Source organism: Lissotriton helveticus, chromosome 10, assembly GCF_964261635.1.
Source record: "Lissotriton helveticus chromosome 10, aLisHel1.1, whole genome shotgun sequence".
In the NCBI taxonomy this organism is placed as follows: Eukaryota; Metazoa; Chordata; class Amphibia; order Caudata; family Salamandridae; genus Lissotriton; species Lissotriton helveticus.
The window spans coordinates 1062333452-1062354130 of NC_136071.1; the positions used below are offsets into that span (position 1 = coordinate 1062333452).

At 40.5% G+C, this 20679-nt stretch overlaps 1 protein-coding gene across 1 annotated transcript in view; it reads right to left on the bottom strand.

Moving 5' to 3' along the window:
* Positions 1 to 1135: 1135 nt before the first annotated feature.
* LOC144784768 (anterior gradient protein 2-A-like) overlaps positions 1136 to 20679 on the bottom strand; it is a 28810-nt gene continuing 9266 nt past the window's right edge. The window contains exons 4-8 of the mRNA XM_078663777.1: positions 19393 to 19445; positions 16309 to 16382; positions 13004 to 13067; positions 8208 to 8291; positions 1136 to 1445 (exon numbers count right to left, since the gene is read on the bottom strand). Of these exons, the coding sequence (XP_078519903.1) occupies positions 1396 to 1445; positions 8208 to 8291; positions 13004 to 13067; positions 16309 to 16382; positions 19393 to 19445 (325 nt within the window). The 3' untranslated portion in view covers positions 1136 to 1395. The remainder of the gene's footprint in view (positions 1446 to 8207; positions 8292 to 13003; positions 13068 to 16308; positions 16383 to 19392; positions 19446 to 20679) is intronic.

Consider the following 20679-nt stretch of genomic DNA (forward strand, 5'->3'; position numbering starts at 1 on the left):
GCTTTCAGGTTCTGTCCTATGCTGATGACAAGCACATCCTCATGTCAATAACTCCCAGCATACCTCTGGTGGCAAATAGGTTTCAGAACTGCATGGCAGCAATCAGTAACTGGATGAAAGACAGCTTTCTAAAGTTGAATGTGGACAAAACAAAGGTCCTGATTTTTAGGGCTCAGCCATCTATATGGTCAGAACTTTGGTAGCCCGAAACGTGTGGTCTATTACCCACCCCGTAGAGTCAGCCAGAAACCTTGGCGTTCTTTTTGACAATTCCCTTTTTCTGCAGGTTAACTGCATTACCAGTACTTGTTTCTACATCATTAGATCTCTGAAATGATCTTCCTGTTTATCCGGGCTGAGCTCCGTAAATCGACAGCAATGGCTTTGATTACTTCTCGTTCAGACTACTGCAATGCCCTATATCTGAATATCAATAATTCTTCATTGAACAAGCTTCAGGTTATCCAAAATGTCGCTGCGGGTCTTAAACACTCCTAAACCCCTTTCTGTTGCAGAAGGCCTTTGGGCTCTCCTCTGGCTTCCCGTAAGGAAGCGAGGGATTGTTAAAGCGCTATGCACAGTTTTCTGGCACTCCACCAAAAAGGAGTGGTATGTGGCCAATTGGCCACTCAGAACGATATCTAGTAGAAGGTGGTGGTCCCCAAGAACCGTACAGCCAGATGTGTGTGGGGGGTGGGGTGGGGGGCGTTCAAGATCCATAAAGCCAGATGTGGGGGTGGGGCGGGGGGAAGTTCTTTCTCCTGCATTGCAGTGAAACTTTGGAAAACCTTACCTGCTCACATTTCTGAAATCGGAATTTTGTCGGTTTTACAAAAATACCTCAATACCTAGCTCTTAGCCACCTAGCTCTTTGGGCCAATTGGAATCCCCCTTCTTGTGGTTTAGGCACATGTTCTTTGACTGGCTTAGCTCCTTTATACCCTAGGCCTCCTAGGGTTCAGTGCGCTTTATAAATACTCTCATTTCATTTAAAAAAAAGTAAGACAGATTTTGTTGCTTTCGCATTAAAGGATTTTTTGTATGCCATGGTGGCACTGCTGGTTAGAACAAACAGTAATTACGAACACACTTCACTCGGAAACCAGTTAATAAAGCACAATGTCTGGCGAACAGATAATAAATACCCAAAAATGGATTTATTTAAAAATGTGTTGCTTACAGATGAAGCATAAAGAACGTTATTTTAAAAAAAAATCTAGCACAGTCAAACGTCAAGATGCCAGCAAGTGTTTACAGCCAGATGAATCATAATCCCAGTAATGTTTGCGTTTACAGTGTCTTCATGAAAATTCAAATCAACTGAAGTAAACTTTCTGGTTGGGAAGTCTCATGACGAAACAGGATGCGGGGGTCACGTGTCTAGGCATTCTTCACTCACAGTTCAGTTTTCAGAAGTTTGAGTGCTTTCTGCATGTTACCGTACACTAAAAACAAAACACATTTTTATTAATCAATCCAAAAGCGATAAAACGGTTTTATGATATTCCGAAGAAAATGGAGCAACATCATTTTTATATTTTCATTTAGTTAGCTAAACCTTTTCAGTATGCGGCGAAGGTAAATGTGCCTCTTTCTCGCTATATATAATACATAAATAATAATATGCTTTTTCCTGGTTCGTCTAATGTAATTTGATTTGTCGTCTCAAATGTGTGCAATAGAAAAAACAACCTAAATAAAATAAACGTTTTTAGATGCTAGAAAAGGTGGCGATTTCTGCGCACATTTGTTCTCATCTCAAAAGGCAATGATATGTAATTCTGTAATTCTCTCTGCTCATACATGTGGGTAAATCATGTTTCTGTCACTGCATCTAGATATACGATACAACAAGTAACATCATACATCCAACAAGTTAGGACAATCGACTTTGTCAATGGTTGTTAGTTGCATAAGATAAATAAGCAGCAACTGTGGCTTGTATATAATATTGAAAAGGCTTCCACTTAAAGCCCTGGTGACACCACGACGATGTTGCTGCTTCTGAGTTTCAAAAAGAGAAGGGAAATTCTGAGAGAAAATGGCTCTCTAAAGGATTTATAAGAAGTGCCTCCAATAACTATCAGAGGCATCCCTAGGCGCTCCACTCTCAACATCAGTTTAAACACAATTCCGGAAATCAATCTCCAAATAAAGTTCTGATTTAATGTTTTCTCATCATATATTTGTCATTATTTTCACATTTCATTCGTCACAAATAACCATTGTTTTTGACGGTATCATTATGCACAAATCATAGTCCAATGCATTTCGGGCTATGTGCCCTTCATCCGGGACATACGCTAGAAGCAAGATGAAAATAAAATCTATAAGTTTTCCAAATACAATAAACAAAACTCCATACAAAACCATAGTTTCATCAGTAATGTAAGTCATATGCATGCAGTGCTCCCCTTTATCGTGTATACATGCAGCAAGAAAAACACTTATATCTCACTTGTTGTGCGTGTAGCTCTATCGCCAGGATATTTGTCTGCAAAAGTTAAAACAAACATGTAACCCCTGTTCCTTACTATCAAACCCATCATCGGCAACATATCTTACACTGTCATTTCTTAATTGATCTTACTTGTAATACGCAAAGAGCGTTTCTATGTTGTTCTTTCAGCCATTAGCTCTCGGTTCTGGCGCCAAATATGTTCAGCAGTGTGTAAGCCAATCACGCTAGGTTTAATAAAGACCAGTCTGAATCTCGTAACATGGCTGATTTCGATACGTTCTGATATCCTATCACATGCTTCCTAACCGGCCAATCAGAGGTTGGCCAGGGTTGTTTACAAATATCTTTGCGAAGGCTTACCAACCTCTGATTGGCCGGTTAGGAAGCATGTGATAGGATATCAGAACGTATCGAAATCAGCCATGTTACGAGATTCAGACTGGTCTTTATTAAACCTAGCGTGATTGGCTTACACACTGCTGAACATTTTTGGCGCCAGAACCGAGAGCTAATGGCTGAAAGAACAACATAGAAACGCTCTTTGCGTATTACAAGTAAGATCAATTAAGAAATGACAGTGTAAGATATGTTGCCGATGATGGGTTTGATAGTAAGGAACAGGGGTTACATGTTTGTTTTAACTTTTGCAGACAAATATCCTGGCGATAGAGCTACACGCACAACAAGTGAGATATAAGTGTTTTTCTTGCTGCATGTATACACGATAAAGGGGAGCACTGCATGCATATGACTTACATTACTGATGAAACTATGGTTTTGTATGGAGTTTTGTTTATTGTATTTGGAAAACTTATAGATTTTATTTTCATCTTGCTTCTAGCGTATGTCCCGGATGAAGGGCACATAGCCCGAAATGCATTGGACTATGATTTGTGCATAATGATACCGTCAAAAACAATGGTTATTTGTGACGAATGAAATGTGAAAATAATGACAAATATATGATGAGAAAACATTAAATCAGAACTTTATTTGGAGATTGATTTCCGGAATTGTGTTTAAACTGATGTTGAGAGTGGAGCGCCTAGGGATGCCTCTGATAGTTATTGGAGGCACTTCTTATGGTTTCATTGAACGGTCGTCCTAGACGAGAGGCGACACCTGGGCTGCAAACCTCACTTACCTAGAAAAGCTGATCACTAACAAACATTGAACTTAAAATTAAAATTTGCTGTGCGACTAGCCAACTACCTTATGGTATACCTTTCTTCTTGTCCACGACCAGTCAGCACGCCACACTGATTAAAAGTACATATCTATTCTTATTTGAAAATACTGACATTAGTTAAAGTTTCATAATGCAGTATGATGAAATAGCCAAAAGCACGGAAGCAAGGGCAGAGACATTCGCTTTCAAAGAAGATGAAGCATCTAAAATCTATTCGTTAATAGGGGAACAAATTGACTCGACATCATCCAATAAGTCTAAAGAACAGAATTTGAAACAACTTCTATATCTATCCAAGAGACATGTGAACCAAAAATTACATGCCAACACGTTGATCAAGTACCACAGACTTCAGCGTATACCGAGGGGACTGCGCATCGCTTTGAAACCTTCGCTGTGCAAAAATTCCCAGAAGTTCAGAGATAAATGGTATGCTATCCTGAATAAATGTTCGTTGGACTTAATCTTACTAATTATCATAGAACTATCGGAAATCTTGAATGAATTACAAAAGGAAATAGATGAAACTACAGAAGAGTTATCATCTATGTTAACAACAGAAGAACTAGATACCCTCTTACAAGATGTGAAAGATCAAATTGAAAGACACACACAAGAGATTAATGAAAGAAAGATCCGAAAATTTAGACGTGATACGCTTGACTACAAGCTTGGAGAGGTGTACACATGGGCAGATGTGTACGCCCAACGAAGAAGAAACCGTCCATATGCGTCACATACAGATACATCCTCATCGGGGAGTGACACATCTAACAGACCAGGTTTTACCAACAGACAAGGGATGAAGAAACAACCGAATCTCCAAACTGAACCCCAGAGAGTAAATGAACCATCAACATCAATCACACCTAATGTTTCGGAAGTCTCTTTTTTAGAACAGGGTCACCAAGATCTCGAAGACTCAGGAGGGGAAAAAGAAGGACCTCTCACCAGAAGCGTGACCTCCAAAGAACAGGGAAAAGCGACCACGAAAGAGAAAGAGAAGAAAAAACAACCGAAAACCAATTAGTCATAAATATCTCCGACTATACCTTGACAGAACAAGAACGCAAGCTACTACAGAAGGGTACTTCCTACGTTCCAACCACCAGAACTAATACTTTAGAATTAGAAACTAGTTTTTTTAAACTAATGCGAAAGTTAAGATTACGACACTTTTTCAGTCAAGTACCTGACAAACAACCAAATGAAGATCAAGATCAACTTAAAGGTTTAAGGCCTAGAAGCACTTTTATGGCACCTACTAGCCACAAAGCACTCGATTTATTCGAGACCCTAGTGAGACAAGACCTATTGAAGATTAATTGCCAGACAAAACAAAGAGAGAACGTGACTAAAAAAGATCTGAATATTTTGAAAAAACTGTCAACGAACAAAGACATTAAGCTTATCAAAGCCGATAAAGGAGGAGGTATCGTGATTATGAATACATCAATGTATAAACAAAAGGTGCAGGAACACATCAATGATTCTAATACTTATGCACGACTTGAACATAATCCTACAAATGAATATCATATGACTCTCACAAAATTGATAGATAAAGCGATTAATGAAGGTGTCATCACTGATAGAACAAGTAAATTTTTGAAAACTCCATATCCAAAAAGTCCTGCGTTTTATATGACGCCAAAAATACACAAGAACCAACATGATCCTCCATTACGCCCGATTGTATCGACCAGACAAAGCTTCCATGAACCTATTGGTAAGTTTATTGACAGATTAATGCAACCAACAGTTCAAAAAATGGCAACATATATTCGAGACACTACGGATTTTTTGTCTAAATTGAATGCTCTAGATCTTGATGAACATGAGTCCCTGATATTATGCACAGCAGATGTTAAATCATTGTATACGTCTATTCCGCACAACCTAGGGATTGAGGCAATGGAAGAGGCTATCTTAACCACGGAATATGATGGGAAACTTCAATCTTTCTTAATGGAGCTTACGATTTTTACGCTCTATCACAGTTACTTTAAATACGAGAATTCTTGGTATCAACAGTTAATTGGAACGAGCATGGGAAATAGCGCAGCTCCGGTCTACGCGAATCTGTTCATGAAAATGTATGAAACCCAACATATCTTAAGCAAAGTAGAATGGCAGGATAATTTGAAGTTATTTGTACGTTATATTGATGACGTGTTCATTCTATGGAAGGCCAGTTCAGAACTATTGGAACGAGCTCTAGACGAGCTGAACAGACAAGAAGAGAGAATTCAATTCACCTGGGAGATCTCATCCAAATCAGTGACCTTTCTGGATGTTCGAATCATTTTGAACAATGGAAAAATTGAAACTGAAATGTTTCGGAAAGCAACGGACAAGAACAATACGCTTCACTATCATAGTTTTCATCAGGAATCCTTGAAAAGGAATTTACCTACGTCACAAATGATGCGAGCTAAACGTATCACTTCAGACCCTCAGAAAGCCACAATGAACATCAAACTCATGGGAGATAGATTTCTGAATAGGGGTTACCCGGAACCTTTGATATTGCAAGCTACACACAAAGTGGAGACCATGCAAAGAAAAGACCTACTAACAGTCAAACAGAAGTCAGTACAAGACAGAATGACAATTGTTTCGAAATATTCTACCTCAAGTTTCAAATTCAAAAAGATTATCAATAATCATTGGAAAATACTAAAGGCAGAACCTGATTTTCAACAAACTTTCCAAAATCCACCTATCTTTGCATTTACCAGAAATAAAAACTTTGGGGAAATGTTGAAACAGACCACAATGGTTCAAAAACAATATAGAGGCACTCGCCCTTGCTTACAATGTGGGAACTGCAATAGTATCATCAGAGGCAACCATATAACCCATCCCACGAAAGGTCACAAAATTAGGTTGAAAGTAAATGCCACATGTGATAGTATGAATCTGATCTACATGCTGAAGTGCCCATGTGGCAAAACATATGTCGGAAAAACTGAACGGAAGATCAAAACGAGACTAAATGAGCATAAATCTAATATTCGTACTAAGAGCCTAAAGTCCACCATTGCTACCCATTTTACAGAGGCCAATCACAATATCTCTCAACTGCAATTTGTGGTGCTTGAAACTGTTGAAAAGGTTGAAGGAAGAGACAATAATCGTTTTCTTCTACAAAGAGAAAATCACTGGATCTATTTATTGAACTCGAGCAAGCCCTTTGGGCTTAATGAGCGCATTGAATTTTTATGTTATCTGTGAAATATAATTTAGTCATATTGGTTATGTTGCCTGAGCCAAGCGTTCCACATTCTTTATTTTTAAACATTTTCATTGTAATATGAGTATGTATGCATATAATACAGGTAAGGTAAGCCTTCGCAAAGATATTTGTAAACAACCCTGGCCAACCTCTGATTGGCCGGTTAGGAAGCATGTGATAGGATATCAGAACGTATCGAAATCAGCCATGTTACGAGATTCAGACTGGTCTTTATTAAACCTAGCGTGATTGGCTTACACACTGCTGAACATTTTTGGCGCCAGAACCGAGAGCTAATGGCTGAAAGAACAACATAGAAACGCTCTTTGCGTATTACAAGTAAGATCAATTAAGAAATGACAGTGTAAGATATGTTGCCGATGATGGGTTTGATAGTAAGGAACAGGGGTTACATGTTTGTTTTAACTTTTGCAGACAAATATCCTGGCGATAGAGCTACACGCACAACAAGTGAGATATAAGTGTTTTTCTTGCTGCATGTATACACGATAAAGGGGAGCACTGCATGCATATGACTTACATTACTGATGAAACTATGGTTTTGTATGGAGTTTTGTTTATTGTATTTGGAAAACTTATAGATTTTATTTTCATCTTGCTTCTAGCGTATGTCCCGGATGAAGGGCACATAGCCCGAAATGCATTGGACTATGATTTGTGCATAATGATACCGTCAAAAACAATGGTTATTTGTGACGAATGAAATGTGAAAATAATGACAAATATATGATGAGAAAACATTAAATCAGAACTTTATTTGGAGATTGATTTCCGGAATTGTGTTTAAACTGATGTTGAGAGTGGAGCGCCTAGGGATGCCTCTGATAGTTATTGGAGGCACTTCTTATGGTTTCATTGAACGGTCGTCCTAGACGAGAGGCGACACCTGGGCTGCAAACCTCACTTACCTAGAAAAGCTGATCACTAACAAACATTGAACTTAAAATTAAAATTTGCTGTGCGACTAGCCAACTACCTTATGGTATACCTTTCTCTAAAGGATTTCCCTTCCCCTACAATGCTCACCTAGCATGACGTCATACCGTAACTTCTCCACTAGTAAGAAGTAAGCAGTGTGAGCACGCGCACATAATGTGCCTGCTGTGATTGCTGTCTGGGAAAAAACCACCCGCCTGTGCCAGGGCACAAAACAGAGCCCGCTAAAAACCCGTTTCGAGGCCCCCTTTAAAAAACTGCTGATGCTCAGCACCAGTGAGACCCGGCTCACTTAAAGTCCTGGATACCACCACAGCAGGGATGCAATAGGTTCTGTGGACTTGGCACTGTCAATTACTTACACAGCTCAGTGTCTGAAGGCTCGTACGTGTACCGATGGTTGGAGTATTTTCCAGGAAGATCAGCTCTCACTACCAGAGATGGATCTACAAGGTAAAAATACAGCAAAATTCACATTTTCTGAAAGTACTAGGTGGATGACTGTAATTGGAGAAGTAGGGCATGCTTACTCATAGGTAAATAAAGTGTAATTCACAAAGAAACAGGTCAACTAATTTCCCACACTTATATGTATGGCTGTGATAGTTACACAGTACAAACGTAGCCAAAGAGAGTGGAGGGCTGCCCAGGGCCACAAGCAACAGAATACAATCAGCAGGTGTTTTCAGGGTGTCGTGAACAGGGCTGCTGAATTCAGATGGTATGGGGAACTTCTGTGGCATGCAGATGAAGGTCCTCATGTACGAAGCTATTTTACAGTCGGTAAGGCTCGAATTCACAAAACAAGAGTATTCTGGCCACAAAATGGATTTTTTTAAATCACCAAACCCAATTTGGTAAGATGTTACGAAATCTTACCGAATCGCTAATTGGGTTTGGGAATAATACTGATTCAGTATTTGGAAGGGGTGTGTTAAGGGTGTCCTTTCCAGATACTGAATGTTTGAGCCAGGTGTCTCCAACCTTTTGTGTAACAAGAGCTACTTATGTTAAATAAAATTTATAGTAAAATACTAATATTATTTGTGAATTTTGGTCATAAACCATTCTTTTAGCACCTCAAAGGAGGTGGTTAGCCTTTTACGAATGGGAAGGGGTCCCAAGGAGCAGACAGTAGTCCATGAGACGACTGCCCACTCATGAAAAAGGTTTGAGTAATTTTTGTATTTGATTTTTTTACCTGCATCCCCTTTTTCCTTTAAGGATAACGGGCTGCATGCAAAAAAAAAAAAAAAAAGAAGGCTTCCTTTATTTTAAAGAAATCCCAGACATGATAGTCTGCTGAGCCCATCAAGTCACAGTCCCTGTCATTGTATCTAATCTCAATGGGTCTCAAATTACGACCTGCCTCATGCATATTACCGAGGTGGGTTGAATTGTGGGTGACTACGGACTTATATTTTGAGAACAAACCTATTAATACATAGGTCGGTTCTCAAAATGCCAATGGATTCGTGAGAAGTCGATTTCAAAAATTGAGACCACTTCTCACAAATCCAGTTTTGTACATTCCATTTAAAGAATGGCAAATTGTGAATTGATATTTGCCGCAATTTACAGTTCCTAAAATTGAATCTTTTCACATGAGGGCCTAAGTGTTGTTTGAAGACTTGTGTCTTAAATTGTTTCCTGATTTTAAGGAAGATCAGGTGGAACTGATGAATGTAGATATATGCTTGCAGATGTAGCATGCTCCAGGATTAAGTGCTGCAGAAACTGTGCACAATTCTATCAACAGCCCAAGTTTGGCATGTGTAGAGACATGCTGGCATGAGTATGTGCATCAAGTGTTTATTGTGGGAAGCAAGCATGTGATCTGAGAAGGGTTGTATATGATGTAGGGTCATGGGATGGGAAGACTCTGAAATCATATAGAAAGCAGGGACTGCAAAGATTTTGTGCTGCTTTCCGAATTGCACTAGGCCATGGTGGACCTGATGCATTCGAAGGGAGGGGATGCTGTTGCATCACAAGACCAAGAAGGCCTAGCCTCCAGGATTTTCTTTCTGCCAGATTAAGCTGGATCTTACAACGCTTCCTCTTCTGGGGCTGTATCATGAACAAGTTCTGCATCTGTATCTCAGGGAAATGCTTGATCCTGTGCTCCTTAACCACGGGGAATTTCTCATGGTAGCATTCCATATTTTTGAGTTAGTCTGTGCCACTTCATGTAGGTAATAAGCATATGTGTGTCTTTCTTTCATCAACCACAAAGGATTAGCCAACACAGAATTGCGGACTGCTTCCTCTCCACATGGGAATACAAACTTGACTTTAGATAATGCATTGTTGTGCCAATGTTTGAGGAACAGGCTAACACGTTAGAAAAGGAGTTGGTTGCCATCATGTGTTTTTTATTGATTCCTACAAACTAGCCTAAACCAATGACTGATGTAATTGTCATCTATGTTCTCTCTTCTTTTTAAACACATTAATTTCATGTATTGTTTATGTTTTTTTAAAGTAAAATGTGCATTTAGCCCTCCTTTATTGGATAAATTGTAATGAACTTCGGTATAAGGATTTTTATTTAAACTTTTTGTGATATCAATATTTAGTAAAATGTGTAGCATTCTGCTCATTCAGGATTGGGGTGATGGATGGCTGCCATGTGAGTGTCCTGGATTGGAGCGAATGAATGATCAGGGACCCCAGAGGGAACTATTTTTGACTCGATGGAATTTTACGGAGCCATGTCCCTTTGGTCTGTGGGGCCCCTCTCATTGTATTTATAAACATTCGAGAAGGACTCAAACTTAACAGACTTAGGACATTCCTTGTCCTGTTTGGAGTGCAACCAATTTCCAAAAATCAGTTCTGCATTAACATCTAAAATGAAGCTTGGGTTATTGATGCCCTCCCGGGATACAACTGTTGGCATTGCCCACTGGGCTTGCAAAGGATAATGGAAACTTGTAAATGGAGAGTAGTCAGGGGACACCGCTATCACCATCTGATAACTTCCAATGGTGCCTTGTCTGTAGACAGATACTTCATCCCAGAAGTAGACTTTACCTTTGGGTTTTCTGTTCTGATCAAGAACTCCTACCGATAGTACCTAAACCTGTGAAAAGTTTGAGAAAACCTCAGTCTGTACTCCACTGGCTAGATTGTTGCCTAAAGGAAAAATTGTGGGTTCCAGAAGACCCTGGCTCTATCCAGTCATGTGCACTCACTGGCAGTACTAACGCAAGAGCCCTATGTCATGCAGGAGTTTAACAGGGACCTGCACATGTCTATGATGTTTACGCTCTCTCATACTGACATCTACTAAATCGAAAATTACCACTGTCATCTCCAGGTGCCCTTGACATTTTTATATATCACCTTTGGCCGACATTTTCTTCTTTCTGTGGTATTTAGTTATTACCTTTAAAAGTAATTCTGACTATTAAAACTTGAGGACTGATTTAGGGTTTGGCGGACAGTTCTCAATCCATCAGCTTGTAGAAGGCGATTACCTCTGCCACCCTGATGGACTACCATTTACCAACTTCAGAGATGATTGACATCGCTCTATTCCTTGAAATGAACGACCATCACAGCAGTTCCCTACAAGGTGCAAAAAGTTTGGTGGACGGCCACCATCGGTTCTGAGAGCTTTCCATCAAACTTTTAAACTTTATTTGTTTTTTTCCCAAAGTGTGAATTTGTTTCTGAAACAAAATACCCTGAAAGTTTGTTCCCAAGGGATGTATGACGTTACAACGCATACTTTTACAACGCCTACCTTTACATCGCAAGTTTTACAACGCATACCTTTACAACGCATTGTGCTTTTAGGCGCTGGATAGTGAATAGTTTAATTTACTATTCCAACTCCAGTCCCCGTGGATAGTAGGGAAGGTGTTGGATAGTACATTAAACCTATTCCCTATCCTAGAGCGCCCCCCAGCGATATGCGTTGTAATAGTTTGCGTTGTAAAAGTTGCGTCGTAAAGGCACTGCGTGGTAAAAGTTGCATTGTAAAGGATGTTTACCATCCAAATTAAATAGGGTGGCCAGTGTAAAGTTCTTCCTCTGACAGCTCCATTCCGGCTGGCAGTAAGAGGAACTTTCTGGCAACTATCCAGGGAGGGAGGGCTGGGGGGGGGTCAGTCAATGGAAAGCTTAGGTTTTGTACATCACTAAATGAGGTGGGCAAAACAAGACTTTGGCATTTACAACAGAGTAACCTGTGCACAAAACTCTAAGTCAGACCCTTGATCTTGATCTCTGTGTTCTTTATCTCATAAATCTATTGTTGTACTGTGTTTTTTGTATGGCACACACCCCTCATTCCCAAATATATCCCTGAAAGGAAATCTATAGACTTGCCCAAGCTATGAAATGTCAGCCAAAAGATACCCATGGGGAAAGCTTGTTGTCCTCTTGTGAGTCCTCTTTATTAGGAGGTGAGGGCACCCAGTCACAGTACACATTAGGACAGTAGTTCTTCGTCTGCCTTGCAGCCATATGGGTGGGTTCTCACTACATTACCCTCTTTGCCACCTTTTTTTCCCAGCATTTCTTTTCTAAATTGCATTAAACCCTCCCCCTTCTATTCTCCTTTGCTTAACCATGTTGCCCTTCACCTTCTCTTCTTTGCTTCGCCCCTCCTTTACCATCCTTAGTGATGTGGGCTATGGTACACAAAGTAAATAGAAAGACTGATGCAACCTAAGTGATGTTTCTTGTTCACATGACCTCTAGAATTCCTTTTTCCACTATGTGAACATGTGCCCACTTAAGTCCATCTCGAACTAGTCGTTTAATCAGGAATGGATTTTTGGTTGGAATTCACAGGCGAAGATTCATACAACCCTCGTACATAATTTAGCGTACATGGAATTATTGCACTCTCATCTGAAAAATACAACATCTCCCACCAGGTCTTTTACCCTCGAGTCATCTTTAAGTCATTGAACCTTGCGTGAAATCATATTTACGATCCCTCAATACTTTTTTTTGAAAAGTCATAGAGAAATAATTTCCTACATTTGAATATACAATATCTTCTGATACTCTGAAATGAAAGTGAAATGAAAGTGGTATTTATAAAGCACATTACTACCCGAAGGCTTCGTAGCACTCTGGCATGTGACTCCTAGATGTGCTTGATGCGTGCTTTTTATTACAAAGTACAAAGAGAACTTACCTACGAAAATAAGCTTGGGTACATACTGGCCATCAAGTAAAAGGTTCTTGTCAGTTGGATCGTGCTGAAATTAAAAGAGAGACATGTTATGAGTATTACATTCTAGAACTAAGTGCTTTTAAATAATCATGCAGGTGTATTCTCATAAACCAGGCATCCATGCAGATTGAATATGCCCAGTTAAGAGGAATGTGACAGTGGATTCTGGGTACTGTATCCTCTAAACCTTTCAATAAATGATGTAGCCTGCAAAGTTTAAACCATGGACATCGATTCACCAAAATGGCAAGTGAAGCAAAAGTGAGATCACACAAGCTTTCAACCCTAAATGACATCACAGGAATGATGCCCCACTAAATAACCTTTTATTGCATTCTGAGGGTGGGGGGAGGTGGGAGGGCAAAGAGTGTGAACTACACGGCACATAGTACACCTGGTGGCTTTCCATTCCTTTAATTCCCTTCAGGTGCCCTAAGATCAGGGAATGCAAGGGCATTAGCGGGGGCAGCTATTGTTCTCCCTTCTTGCTCCTAATTGATACCCATGGCAAGTGTACATTATATATGGCCTATCTTTTCCATGAATTAAGCAACATTATAGCATATTAAATCTAACTCAAGATGTGATTGTACAGCATACATCGTGAACTTGTGTATTTGAATATACGATCATATGTGAAAATGAAGAAAAAAGAGGTTTGGTGAGATAAAATATTTGCCTGGGCTCACACAATTTGGTCACGTAGTGAAGCCGGGATTGATCGCAAAATTTCTGTTTTCACATTGTGCAATTTAGCCATAGACGGCTTCCGGCTATATCTTTCTTTCTTTCATGTTCTGCAACAAATGTCACGATTTTATCTTTTTTCTTTACACATAAGATTAGAGTTTGGGTGTCAGACGGATGCAACATCAAAGTTTCGTTCATTTTGGGCTCGAGGGTGCAACAGGACCTGGAACTGAGCCAGACACCGGCATTTGGCTTAATCCTGGCGAGACCTTTCAGCAGCTTGCCCACTTCCAGGAAGAGGGACTCGGACTTTACAGCAGGTATGGAGCTTTGAGGCAAAGCAGTGCCATCTAGGAGCGGCTGGGTGATATCTGCTAGGCGGCAACGGAACAAGAGATTCTACCATAGTTAAAGATTTCCAAGCAATGCTAAGGAAAAAAACGTGTGCAAGTCATATGTTACATCAGTGTTGTACTACGGGAAGCCCACTTCTATTATGCTATGTAGGATATAGGCCTCCACTGCCTGCAGAGTTGGGGATGCATTGCCAAACAGGTCTGCTTGGCTTTTTTTTTTTTAAGTTGGTGTTCCTCGTTGTCATGCCCAATGAATGCCTTTAAAGCATTTTTTTTCTCAATAACAAAATGAGCATGTCAACATTGGTTGATGCCCAGCTTTCAAAGCCGGGGTACCATTACATACATACAATTTGTCATCTGCAGAAGTGAAGGTTGGGCATGAATCAATCACATGCATGTCTTTTTCTTCCAATCTGTAATCTTTGTAATAGGCGCTTCAGATATTCCTTTAAACGCGTCCATTTTGTTTTTTAATGTTCATTAGTAGTTCGAGTAAAACCAGAGTCTGTTTACTTGAATCTATAACTTCTTTGAAAAAACATCTATTGCCATATTTTGTCACAGGTATGATGCTTGTAGTTTTGTTAGAACTAATTTACGTTTCATCTTAATGCCAAAAGAGAGACAATGCCGCTGGCTAATATTAAGGCCATACGTTGGAGTAACCTACTTAAAGATGAAGTGGTTGGAGTAAGGTGTTTTGACGTTTTTGGGCACTGGGTACCAGATCTATTATAATGATGTTAAACAGATAAGGCAGTTTTAATATAGAATCAGATCATGGTGTTTAATTTTCAAGGTTTCCTTCTTAAAGTGACCTCACTATCCATCACTGTGCATAGTGTAAAAATTCAAAATATCTTTCTTGTGCCTAGCACAGAGGCAATCTATACATGTCAAATTTGAAAGATAATATTATATGCATCCTTTTTTACGTATAAGAACTAAAGGAATATTCAAAAGATACCAAAAATGCTTCTGTATCATTATGTATATCTGCACACTGAGAAAATCAATAAAATTGAGTAAGTGCTCCTGGCCACGCTCCTTAGCGGCGCCCATAGTCCTGCCCCCAATCCCCACTCCTAGTCTACAAATCAATTTGGCAAGTACATGCACTTATTTTTTTTTATTTAAAGCACTGATTAGAAGCTCGGCACGAGGTAAAATCAGTACGATCTGGAAATGTAGAATGCCTGAGCATATGGCAAAAACGCATGATCATGTTTTATGTTTCTGTTGACATGGAACAAAGGAAATGGACACAATTATTCTACTGCCCTGTAGTTTATTGTAGTTAACCTATCATAGTATTCCTTTGCTTCTCGGGGAGCTTCACCTGTGCTGTCCCTACTATTCTCTGCTATACATGGTGAGTTTGCCGCCTCTCACTTCCTCTATGACCCTCAGGCAGGAAGCGGTGTCAAGTGTCCTTGCCGAGGAATGGGAAGTACTTCCTGTTTCAAAACAACAAGTATTGGATGGAGGAGTGAGAGAAAACCAGAAACGAATGAGTTATTGGTACCTACTACAAGGACAAGTTGAAATTCCTGCAGTAACCTCTTTCATTTGGATAATTTCATGTTTCCCTCTGCTGTGACCCTAATTTAAGACCCTACAATTACTAGCGTTTTTATTGTAAGCAGCTGACAAAAACTGGAGTGTCTGAAAATGACCCTCATGACATGGGCCCAATCGACATGTATGTCTGTTATATTGTATTTATATAGTGCTTACTACCCCTGATGAGGCGTCGAAGAGCTTTTCGGCGAGTCAATCAATCGATCAATCAATCATTTGTAAAGCGCACTATATACCCACGAGTAGCACTCCGAAACCGATTAGGATTAGTGGTGGATTAGTACAGGGAAATATGAGTATAGTATAGGGAGGTACGCGTTAATTTGAGAGGAGGACATGTGAGTCTGTTAGTTGGATTGAATAGAGTAATGGAAGGACAGAAGAAAACCAGAAGTCTGGACGTGTATCTTTCTTAATATCCTTTAACTTGTATTCAATTCATCCATTTGTAAGGGGAAATACTAAACTACAAGTAGTACTTTGCAAACATTAAAAGCTTCATTGGCCCAGCTGCCCGCCCCTGACATGGAACAACTTAAGAGGCATGGCAAATAAGTGTTATAATTGCTAGCATCATACACATCAGAACAAAGAAAGCTGCTCCTTTTAACTGAAAATGCCTTCAAGGAAACTTACAACAACGTTCAGAAGAATGAACTTCTCTGCTAGCTTCTGGATGCCTTTGTGCTCAGCAAATGATTTCTTCAAAGCTGTAAAAAACATAAATATATGTAAATAAGTTGTGCCTTACAATCAAACCAATCTGTTCCCTCGTCAGCTAAAACAGAGCTGCGAGGTTTGCTAAGTCCATACGTGTGTAGCTCATCCTGTCCGCAGTTTGTTTCTTGTTGTCTGGGACTTGTAGTCCTGATGTTATGATGACAAAATCAGTGCTACAAATCTCATAATGCAAAGGGGAAACACTGGATTCGAGGACCTGCTAAGGCATGGAAGTTGGCAACATTAAAGCTTTGCAATACCAGAGTTCACACATTTACAGACCCCAGATTTAATAGTTGGCCAAGCCAGGATTTGTTTCTCTGCATTCTGGGACTTGTTTTCCTCTGTATTCCATTATAAATGCAGGACTTCAGATTCCAGAATGCAACTAACAATCCTGGCTTGGATGTGCTGCTCGCGCATGGACCTGGGAAACATGCAACCTCTGAAATATGCTCTTTGCAGCATACGAACAACACGTTGCAGACCATAGAAGTGATCATTGCTTTAGAAACCAATTGCGTTCCTGATAATCGCTCCACGGCGAAGTATCAAGATTACTGGAAAAGTACCATCATTTAAAAGATGAAAAAAAAATCAAGGCAGGGCAGGATATTAAACAGTCTAATTATTTTAGCCAAACAGGGAGGAGTAAATAGCCCTGGCCGTAATTATGTGGCAACGCTGCAGGTTTCTAAATAAAGGCGCAGGGAAGCACTTTCGATGTTTGTCAATCAAATTCTTCGCCAGCCTGCTGATCCAGCGGAACGAGTCTACGTGGGAATCGAGTGCAGGTGTGCGGGTGCCGAGGCAGCTCAGGTCAATTACCTGCTGAGTCACGCCTCATGTCACTAGGTTGCTAGGATACAAAGCAGGGCACTCCCAATCACCAGACCGGTTCCTTTTAAGAACGTGCTGGGAGGCGGCCTCCTATTTGTGGGTTTGTTCATTAAAACCCAACGCCTCTTTTCTTTTGAAACTTCTCAGTAGCTATGACACTTGCCAGGGCCGTCGTAACTTATGTTGACGCTCAAGGCGAAGTAAATGTTTTGCACCCCATCTCTGCTCCTTTTCCACTGGGGGTATTCCATATCTGTGGGTCGCCCCGGTTCTGCTGTAAGACTCTGCAATGCTGCACTTTGCTGGCATCCGTCTAAGTCAGTCCAGACCAAGACTGAAGTAACACATGCTTCAGACTGGGGCAATGGAGGAACTCGCCAGTGTGGTCCGTGCATAGAAAGGGGTCTGAGCGCGCTGTGCATAGAAAAGGGTCTGTGCAGAAGGACACGTTTTCCAAAACTCGACCTATGGTTACAAATGCTTGTGATCGGGTGTGTTAGACTGTTTCAATTGCACACCCACCAGACAAGTCCCCGAATGCATTGATTTTCTAAATGACAGCCCCAGCAGTGAAGAAAGGGTACAGATGACGAGAGTCATCTAGGGACCCAACAAAGGGCCCCAAATGGCCGTGCTGCTGCTGTACATTCTTATACAACAGGCCCTGATGAGGTCATTCTTGCGTCAGAAAAGAAAACCAGGTTAAGCCGTACTTGCCTGGTACATAGGGCGCGACCTCATTCTAGGTCATTTCCAGTGCTCAGTGCTTTAAATAGCCAGATTCTGAGCACCTGCACTTTAATTTGATAGGGAGTGTGCATGCAATTCTCAGCGCTGCTGCAACACAGAGTACTGGCACTTCTCAGGTGCAAACAGGTACTATAAAGAGAGAGTACCTGCACTTCTATATTTTCAGTTGAGGTAGTGGTCATTGCAAGCACTGTTTCTGTTTCACCTACAAATCCTTGAATTCAGATGTAATTAGTCTAACGAATGCAAAACAAGACTACAACACCCAGAATGCACTAGGTACCAGACAATAGTCCAAGACTGGATGTAGTGCCCCTAATGAGCTGGAGAACGGTCGGTGAGCCTTTTTACTGGAGAATAGCTAGGTTTAAACAGTCCTACTACTTGTAGTAATGCTGCCTCTGCGACAGGATAGGATATTTATTCACATATTGCATAGCTGCCACAAGGCCCCGTGCCATGAGTGGCCAGGCCATACTCTTCAGCCACCATCTTGAATTGTAGGTCGCGCTATTCCTCTTTCACCGCGGGATGTTTGAGCTCAAATTTTCCAAGATGCAAAGAAATGTGGGCTAAAAAGCCAGGACTAGTAGACGGTATCACATGACTCAGAGGTAATGAGCAAAGTAAAAAATGCACACCCGGAAGTGTGAATTCTCGTGGGTTTAGATACCTGTCTTTGTGTGATTAACAACACTTTCTGAGCTTTGAAAGCTTGGATGTACATCAAAGTGTCTTTTTCGGACTTTCCAAAAAAGAGCAGATAGTTTGGTTCTGGCCTCAGACTTACATACAGTGCATTACATTTACTCGCCCACCTGCTGGCCCCTGGACCTCACAGAGTGGTCTCCGCGTTTCACCCTGTTGGAGATCCTTTTCGGTGATCAGGTGCTTTTAACTAGGAAAATGGCACAAACTCCAATTCTTAACATTTGAACAACGATTCATGTTTGAATGTCACCTCACAATTTAATGCCGAATGTATTAATGTTTAACCAGGAGACAAACGATGGTTTAGAGACGGGCGTGAAGTCAGGAGAGAAAACCCTGATGTGTAATTTCCAGTTGAGCTGGGCTTTTATAAGCAAATTACATCAAAGAGCGTGGGTGAAATTAAGACTAGCAAGCAGTGGCAGATTTACCACCCTGTGAAGTGCTTCTTTTACGACGCAGTGCCATTACATTTCATTTTCGTGGCAACGTCACATATGTTCTGCATCATGTGAGACGATTTTGTTGCATTTTTATTGCATCGTGGTCGGGCATAACCGGCATACAGAAGTAGTTTAGCACTACAATTATCTCTTTGCAAAGTACATGGAAATCTTTGTATACATCTGTTTTTTCTGCACAAAACAGGTTTCAGCTGCACTACAAGCAATGCACAAGTGCCTTCAATTGATCCCTTACCTTGAGAGTGTGGGCAGTCATCTCTGTGGTTGATGACGAGCAGTGGTTTGTTGCTGTTAAAGAAAAAACATGGATGTGATGCACTGTATAAGATACAACCGCAGAATACTCTGGTCTGGGACTCGTGTTGAATACTGGGCCACATTGTTCATCGATGTTGAAACCTCGCACCTCACACACAAAATGTGTTACATTATCAGAGTCACCATCAATGTGCAGCAGTGGAAGATGGATCAAATTATGCCGCGACATAAACTGAATTTTGCAGCAATGGATTTCAAATTGTATACTGGACATGCACACTATGTGTTTCAGTGGGATGAAATGCAAGATTGAAAACAACAGATCTTAAAAAGAAAATGTTTTTTTGGGGGGGTTTTGTGCACTTTGAGTGCTCTTTTCAAATAACCGTTGCCCTGAGATCATTGTTTGTGATGTAACAGTTTGCATGAACAAGGAAACAAAATATTTTCATGACAAAGAAAGAATCATGATTTACATACTGCTCAAATTAAATATAAATATCTAGGGATTTTTACTGCTGCAGACAAAAGCTCTTCTACAGTCGATCAACTATGGAAGTTACTAGTGTATGAACAAAGGTTCCACCTCAATGGTTCCCGTGTGACAAGTTGCGAGCCAACTTGTGAAAGTGTCTGTAAGTGGGGTGCGTCGTGTGTGCCACATTTTAAAGTAATTTTTGACCAGAGTCTCATTTGTAAAACAGTTAAGTGCCTGGGTCCATAGCTTTGCTAGGAAGCCTGTGGTCGGCGCTATTTACTGTCATCGTGACGCATACCAAGGCTGTGTGCGTGTGGCGTTCATTGCACCTCACGGGTCTTTAATCTACCACCACACACTCCCTGTCCATTTATTTCACTCTTTCATTCCCGCTTTCTCTCTTTGGCAACGTTTTCCATCTTTCTATTCATCCGTCTGCCCCCCGCCCCCCCTCTTTTTGTGTGTTTTCCTGTTTCCCTCTCTTGACCTGGACTAAAGTCTTATGAGGAAAAATAAATACCAGCCCCCAAAATAAGTGCCGGTGGGCTCCACATGCTACCACTGGCTCAAATTAAACGCTTTTAGATTTTTTTTCGTTGAAATAAGGATATTATGCAGCATTCATAATTATGTGAAAAAACTACGTCATCACAAGTTGTGTAATTTCAGTGGCCCATTTAGTGAAACTTTAAGAAACATCTAATCTATACGGACAGTACCAACATACACGTTACTAATGAAAAGCTAGCTGGCTTTAGAAGCAGACAAAACATTTAAATACAAAAA